This window comes from Petaurus breviceps, unplaced genomic scaffold, assembly GCF_028583685.1.
Source record: "Petaurus breviceps papuanus isolate PSGF00001 unplaced genomic scaffold, PetGlider_PUasm1.0 78, whole genome shotgun sequence".
Lineage (NCBI taxonomy): Eukaryota > Metazoa > Chordata > Mammalia > Diprotodontia > Petauridae > Petaurus > Petaurus breviceps.
In genome coordinates this window covers 9,738,844-9,747,490 of record NW_027186502.1, presented here as the reverse complement: position 1 = coordinate 9,747,490, position 8,647 = coordinate 9,738,844, and the positions used below count along the sequence as shown (strand labels likewise).

General features: G+C 35.1%; 1 protein-coding gene across 1 annotated transcript in view; it reads right to left on the bottom strand.

The window, feature by feature from the left end:
• Positions 1–732: 732 nt before the first annotated feature.
• The window catches only part of LOC138175594 (solute carrier organic anion transporter family member 1B1-like), a 60,168-nt gene continuing 52,253 nt past the window's right edge, over positions 733–8,647 (bottom strand). Inside the window, exons 13-14 of the mRNA XM_069106054.1 lie at positions 1,770–1,887; positions 733–1,150 (exon numbers count right to left, since the gene is read on the bottom strand). Coding sequence (XP_068962155.1) covers positions 931–1,150; positions 1,770–1,887 — 338 coding nt within the window. The 3' untranslated portion in view covers positions 733–930. The remainder of the gene's footprint in view (positions 1,151–1,769; positions 1,888–8,647) is intronic.

Below are 8,647 nucleotides of genomic sequence, written 5' to 3'. Positions count from 1 at the left end.
TTCACTACCTCTCTTCTGGAAGGTGGGTAGAATAAATCATCACCAGTCCTCTTGAATCATGATTGGCTTACCTTGTATCATTAGCTCATCCCAGTTTATGTATGAATGACTCATGTTGCTCCATATGTTACAATTGTGAAATTTCAGACATTAGTGAGTGGGGGCAAGCAAATCTTATTGATGTTCTATTCATAAATTAAGATAATCCTGAGTACTAGATATTAGGGAGTGAGTAATGCTGGATCAGGATTTCTCATTTCAGGGAATGGGAAGACAACTCAAAAGGTGTTGCAAACATGTATGCCATCATTTCTGCCATTGGTATAAAGAAATTTTGAAGTGTAATTCCTTCTATCACATGTCTTTTAATGCTCATGTCTTGGTATGGTTTTGTCCCAGTAGAAGAAAACAAAAGATTCATAGTTACACAATGGGTGACAATTCCATACATTGGCATATGGATTAAGTTTGTCAGTTAACTGCTGCCATAGATTCTTCTTTCTTCTTTCCTTTGAACTGTGTCCAGACTATCTACCTACTTGACTAATTCATAGTAATAATTAACTGAAAAAATCTTTCTCCTCCAGTTACTTATTAAATCTCACAAGTTATTTTAGTTTTCAATGATAGGTGAACAATGTACTTTCAACATAATCACAGAACTACACAGCAGCAAGACATGTTCCACCACTTCTTTTTTTATTTAGGTTTTGTGTTGTTATCACTTCCATATCCCTAATTAGTATTTTATAAGAAAAAAAGTAGAGGTATTCTCAGTGAAAAGGAACAGACATTTTCAGTTCAAAAAGAACTTTGTAACTGAATCAGATATCTGCTCCTAACTGACATTTTGGTTCCTTATGTTTTGGATCTCATTAAAGAAGGGAACAAAAGAATCTTGGTTGTGAACAAGTAGTAGTACAACCTTTTTTAAATGTGTGTCTCACTGTCCTTGTGAGAAAAGGGTACAAACTGTTTGTTATTGTTTAAAGGCTCTTTAAGGTTTGATTCATCCACATCTATTCCCCCACTATTAGATGCTTCAGTGTCGTTTTCTTCTCCATATTTTTTCCTCATAATTATGAGTAGTATGATAAGAAAGATGATTGTTGGTACATTTAATCCTAAAGATAAGGAAAATAGTATATTTCTGCAAAAGAAGATAAAAAAACACAATTTAAAAAATTTTCAATGAAATGAAATAATTTATGTGCTATATAGAAGTCTTCAAGAGGATTTACAATGAACTGTGAAATATAGAAATAATAAAATTAAAATATGACAAAAATTAGAATGATATTTTATTACTCTTTCAATGTCTCAGACTATAGAGGCTGTTTAAAAAAAGGACAGTTTAAAAATGAATTTAAGAATTTTTGTCTTTGTAAACCAAATATATTCCTTTCATAAATTGATGTACTATCAGTAGAGTTAACTCCTGCGAGAAACTAGCTGGTTCATTTGCATCTGGAACAAATTTTAAAGGAATAGGTAATAAATACAGTGACCTAACACTCTCAATCAAGCTGGCATATTTGGTCATGAGGTCTTTCCCCCCTTCCTTCTATTCCTCTCATATGAGTGACTAAGGGGGAAAATAATCATTCGTTAGATGGCATGCTTGGTGGAAGATGAGGTTGGTTATTGGTAGAATAGGAGGGGAATCAAAGTCAAAAACAGAAGAATCAAAGAGAGGTAATCTGCATCAGGAGAGGAGAGACCTTTGGAGGTTTTGCTATGATTTATGGAACCTCTTAATATCAACTTACTTATAAGAAATGGAGTCATACATTCTACAAGCCCCTTTATCTCCACAGTTATTGGTGCCCCATTTCAGACATGATGAGTCTATTGCTGCTCCAAAATAAATGGGAGATAGAATTCCTCCTGTAATAAACAAGCAAATGTTAAATTAAATCAAATTAAAACAGGGGTTCTTAACCTTTTTGTGTGTGTCATGGGTGCTTTAGCAACCTTTTGAAGTCTTTAGGTTTCAAAGTAATATTTTTTAAAGTATAAAATAAGATGTTTAAAATTACAGTGGAGACAAGTTTTATTAAAACACTTATCAATTTTTTAAAAACAAGTTTACAGACCCCTAGTTAATAACCTCTGAATTAAAGGGTGTATTTCAGAATCAACTGTATTATATTCTAATTGGTTAAATTTGAGTAACAGAATAAACAGGTTTCTTGGGTTTATCCCTTTCACTCCCAAATGGATGAGAAAACCAGGACAACTTATGTTACATTGAAAGTATCAGGGATTATTTCTGGACTTGTCAGAGACTAGACTATCATCTACAAAATGTGATTTGAATACTGTCAAAAGATTTTTCTTGTTAAAAAAATCAGTAGCCTGTTAGGCTATCATGAAGTAACACCCATGAAAATAGAAACAAAGGAAAGAATGAAAGAAGGAATGAATGAAGAGTGCAGGGAATAGTGAGAGAGAGAAAAATAGTGAGAGAGATCAAGAGAGAAAGGGAGAGAGAGACAGAGAACACACATGGTGAATGCTCCAAGTTCCATTGAGTCTTCTACATGAGATCTTTTCTTCCATTTCCTTGTTTTCTCACTCTTGAGATTTCTTTATATATAACATATTATTTAATCACAAAGCTGAAAATTTTAAATGGAAATAAAGGACAACAGAAATGACATTCACATTGACTAATAGTTTCATCTAAATAGTTAACTAATATAATTAACTTCCACAACAAAGAGACCAGAAAGGAGCTCAGAAAGATCCTTAGGCAGCAAGCATTTTACTTGCTGGCCAAATCAAGAGGTGATTCTTACAGGCCATGCATTTCTAAACATAAATTAATTTATAAATTTTATGAAGGATGATGGATAATTATGAACAATATAATCTCAGAAAACAGAGCAATGCATGGATGATAAAACTGTTTTAAAGAAAAATATTGTAAAATATTTAGCTAATAAAAATTATCTAAAGGACATTCATGCATGAACATTGAAGGACTAAAACAAGAAGAAAAATGAACAAGATTTGAAAAAAAAATTTGGATAAAATTTTCTACATAAAATATCACAGGACTACCATACTGTGTTCTAACATCATAGTCTTAGATATGCTAACAGAGAAGGAAGAAATGTGAGTAGAAATGAGACCAAAAGTGGGAAAAACAGTCAGATTGGACCAACTATGTCTAGAGGAGATTCATGCTACAAACAATTGTGATATAATTATATGGGCATTGAGAAACCAATATAAAAGGTATATAAAGGAGTGAAGGATACCAAAGGCACAGAAAAATCCTTCGAATAGAATATACCCATTATGGCAGAATAAAAGGAATTAGCATGGCTAAGTTCTGCACCCCCAACTACTCTATACACAATATAAGAAGCACAAAAAGATTTAATATAGATAAGTAAATCAAAGGGGTGATTACAGTGGTTTATCTTTTTTTTTTTTGAGGGGGGGAAGGCAGGGTAATTGGGGATGAGTGACTTTCCCAAAGTCACATGGCTAGTGTTAAGTGTCTGAGACCAGATTTGAACTCAGGCCTCCTGACTCCAGAGACAGTGCTCTATTCACTGCACCACCTAACTGCCCCTACAGTGAGTTGTCTTATCAGTCCCAGATCACAAGTTTGACTTTAAAGATAAATGAAGGGGAGAAAAAGTGAAATAGTGCTCAGCCAGGATTAGAGATTTAGTGTCCAGATCTCAGAGCCAAGCCAGCATTTCAGCTATCATACTCAACTTCCTGTATATAGAAGCATTAAAGGCATAGATTCCGTTCCCAGAGCCCTAAGGTAGGCCCAACATGCAGGATTTCTTGGAGGTGTTCAGAATGACAACTCAGTGCCAAGAGCCCTAAATGGAGTCTTTTATATCAGAGCAGATTGTGGATGCTTGGTGTCCCCTGGGGTGGGGGGTTAGACTGTCTTCCTCTCTTGAATACCTATACTCCTTATCCTACCACCAATTACACCTGACCAAGCCTCATTCTTGTATTACTCCTACCATTTCACCTTCATAACTACACATGTTCTGCTGAATGAAGGTCGAAAAAGTCATGCAGCTGTTTCTACTGAATTCACTACAATTTCTTTTTATGTAAGCTTGAACAGGCAATTCTTACTAAACCACCCTTATCAGCTATCTCACTCTTCACAATTTCTCTTCCAAACATTTCCTTCCATCCTCAAACTTCACATGACTCCCCCTATTTTGTCAGCTGAGAACCTTGCCTCATATTTTACAGAAAAACTGAGGCCATTCACCATAAGTTCCCTCTTCTCCCCTCTTCCTCATTTCCTGTCTCTCAAGTGCCTTCTGTTACTTTTTTCTTTGTTTTGTATGATGAACTGACTTTATTCCTTACCAACAATAATATCTCAACTTGTTCAAGTGATCCTTTTTATGCCATCTCCTCCACAGACTGCCTCTCTGTCACCCCCACTGTTACTTATTTTCAATCTCTCTCTATTGACTTCTTTCCTCCTGCCTACAAAACATGCCCATGTCCCTCCTACCTTGAAAAAACCCTCACTTGTTTATTCCATTCCTGTTAACTATTATTTTTCTTCTGCTCTTTGTAGCTAAAATCCTCAAAAAGGACATCTACCATAATGCCTCTGCTCTTTCACTCTATTTGTCCTTACAATCTGGCTTCCAACCTTTGGCATTCCACCAAAAGTACTCTCTCCAAAGGTTCTATGATCTTTTAGTCACCAAATCCAAAGTCCTTTTCTCAGTTGTCATTCTCCTTGATCTCTCTGCAGCCTTTGACACCATTGATCACTTGTTCCTCCTTGATAATCTCTCTTCTCTAAGTTTTTGAGGTGCCATGCCCTCATGGTTTTTCCTCCTACCTATCTGACCACTTCTTTTCTGTCTCTTTTGCTGAATCCTCCTTCACACCCTTTAATTGTAAGTGTCTATTAGTATTCTGTCCCAGGCCCTTTTCTTTTCTCCCTCTTTTTTTGCATCAACTCTCAGGGATTTAACTACTGTCTTTATGCTGATGATTTTTAAATCAACCTTTCTTGTCACAATGTCTTTGTTGACCTCCAATCTTGCCTCTCCAGTTGCCTTTCAGACATCTTGAGCTGGATTTCTTAAACTCAATATGTTTGAAATGAAAGTCATTATATTTCCCTCTAACCCCCCACCATCTCTATTACTGTAGAGGACAACACCCTCCTCCTAGTCCCTTAGGCTCACAACCTATGAGTTATCCTGCATTTCTCGCTCTCTTTTAACAATCCTTCCCCCCTGCCCCCCACTATATTCAAGCTGTTCCCAAAGCCTACCAATTTTACCTTTGCAACATCTCTAGATTGTATTCCCTTTTTTACCTCTGGCACTGTCACCAATCTAGTGCAGACCCTCAACCTCAGGCCTTGATTACTGGAACAGCTTGCTGGGTCTGCCTGACTGAAATCTCTGTCCACTTCAATCTTTTCTCCATTCAGCCACTAAAGTAAGTTTCCTAAAATGCAAGTTTGATCGTGTCACTCTTCCACTCACCAATTAAATTCCAAATCTATTGATTCCAGGGAACAAATACAAAATGCTCTATTTGTCATTCAAAGTCCTTCATAATGTACCCCCTTTCTACCTTTTATCTTCTTATACCTTACTCCCTAACATGTACTCTTTAATCCAGTGACACTGGCTTTGTGGCTAATCCATGATCAACACATTTCATCTCTTGGTTCCTGGCATTCTCTCTGGCTGTCTTCCATGCCTGAAATGCTCTCCTTCTTCCTGAGTACTGACTTACTGTATTTTTTTAAGTCCCAACTAAAATCCCACTTTCTACTAGAAGACTTGGCCAACTCATCTTAATTCCAGTGCTTTCCTTAGGTTAATTATTCCTATTTAACCTATATATAGCTTGATTTGCATATATGTGTTTACATGTTGTTAGATCATCAATTAAATTGTAAGCATCTGGAGGGAAGAGACTGTCTTTTGCTTCTTTTTTCATTCTTTCTTATTATATCACTTAGCATAGTGCCCAGCACAAGGTAGGTGATTAATAAATTATGGAATATGGTAGTGTCCTTAAGGACCCCAGAGAATCAACTAAAATCTAGCTGAAACAATTAGCTACTTTAGCAAAGTTGCAGGATATAAAATAAACTCATATAAATCATCAGCATTTCTATATTTTACCAACACAATCTAGCAGGAGGATATAGAAAGAGAAAGTTTATTTAAAATAACTGCAAACATTAAAAAACACTAGGAAATCTATCTTCCAAGTCATACTCATGAACTATATGAACACAATTGCAAAACACTTTTCACACAAAGACAGATCTAACCAATTGGAGAAATTAATTGCTCATGGGTAGACTGATCCAGTGTAATATAAATGGCAATTCTACCTAAATTAATTTACTTAGTCAGTACTATAGCAATCAAATGACTAAAGAATTATTTTATAAAGCTAGAAATAATAATGATGAAATTCATCTGGATGAACAAAAGATGAAAAATTTCAAGGGAATTGATTTTTTTTAAATGTGATGGAAGGGGGCTAGCTATACCAGATTTCAAACTGTTTTACAAAATGATAATCATACAAATCTGGTACTGGCTAAGAAATATAGTGACAGATCAATGGAATTGATTAGGTACAAAATATATAGTAGTAAATAACCACAGTGATCTAATGTTTGATAAATCCAAGTATTCAAGCTTTTGGGGCAAGAACTCGCCATTTAATAGAAATTGCTGGGAAAACTGAAAAGCAGTCTGACAGAAACTAGGCTTGGACCAACATCTCACACTTTATACCAAACTAAAAATGGATATATAATTTAGACAAAAGGGTGATATCATAAGCAAATTATTGGAGCATGGAAAAATTTAACTTTCAGATCTGTGGATAAGGGAAGAGTTTATGACCAAACAAGAGATAGAGAGGATCACAAGAAATAAAACGATATAGTTTTGGGTCCAGGAAGATTAGGTTTAAGTCATGCCTCCAACACATACTGGTTATGTGACCTGGGCAAATGACTTAAACCCTTCAGGGCTTTAGGCAACCTTTTAGGAATATGAATTATAGAGAAATCAACCTTTATTGGTAAAGTGAATTTCCTTATATGGGAGATTTCTATCAGTGAAATCACAGGTTCTGCCTGTGATTATTTTTTGCCTTTTTTTGGGGGGGGGTAATTGGGGCTAAGTGACTTGCCCAAGGTCACACAGCTAGTTTTTGCGTTGTGTCTGAGGCCAGGTTTGAACTCAAGTCCTCCTAACTCCAGGGCCAGTGCTCTATTCACTGTGCCACCTAGCTGCCCTTATAACTGTGATTTTCTAGCAATAAAACATCCTCAACTCTATTTTAGTTCAGTCATTTGATTGTCTTCAAAATTTCATTTTATTTGAATCATTAAGAAGAGATTATTTTACTTTTTAAACTCCTTTTCTCACATTGGAAACTATCTGACATTGGGATGAATAATAACTAATAAAGATATGTGATTCTACCTCAGACACAATATATTTTTAAAAAATTCATAAACTTTCTCTCCTGAAATGCTTGGCATAATGAGAATGATGAGGTACTTCAATTCAAAAAACTTGGTTTCAAAATCTAGTTGTAACAGTTATTAGACCCAGGTTATCCTGCATTAAATTAGATTTAAGTTTCCTCATCTATTAAATGAGATCAAAGCAAAAGATAATGATCTCAAATGTATGCAGATATTTATAGTAGCAAGCTTTGCAAATAGCCAAATAGTGACATGAAAACACTGGGGAATAACTGAACAAATTTTGCTGTATAAATATAATAGGAAATAATGGAGGTATAAGAGATTGTTAATATTGAAAATTCAGGGATTGCTAGATAGACTTGTTTGTAAAGATTAAAAATGAGTTAAACAGAACCACTAGCACAATTTATTCAATTTCCAAAATAGAATAAAGGAAAAAGAAAATCTTGAAAAAATACAGAATTCTGATCACTTCAGGGACCAACCATGACTTGGCAACAAGCACATGTTTAGCTTAGAGGAAGAGAAGACTGGGAGCAGAGGGAAGGGGTATGATGAATGTCTTTCAGTACTTAGGAAAGAGGGATTAAACTTTCTCTCTTTGACTGAAGAGAAGAGAGATCAAGAGTAAAGGGTAGAAATTGCAAAGGTGGAAATGGAAACTTGATGTGAGTTATTTAACAATATTAGCTATCCTAAAATGAAATACACTACCAAAAATGGCTCCTCAGTTTCGCTGAATATGTTTAAGTAGATTACAATTTCAAAAGTGTAGTTTTATGAGGCTTTTCTTTGGGCAAGGGTTAAATTAATGGTAATTAAGATAAAAAATTCTAAGATTCAGTAAATACGCGACTTCATGCCTTCCTTTTTTTTTCTGAAAAAAAGGGCATGGAGTATAGATGCAGAAGGAAATATACATTGTCATTCGTGACCAATGCAATACTTTGATTTATTTTTACTTCTTTGTTGCAAGGATGAGGTTTTTTTTGTTTTATTCATCCATCCATCCATCCATCTGTCCATCCTTCCATCCGTCCATCTGTTAGTTCATTCATTCATTCATCTATCTGTGTGTCTGTCTGTCTATCTATCTTTCTATCTATCTATCTATCTATCTATCTATCTATCTATCTATCTATCTATCTATCTATC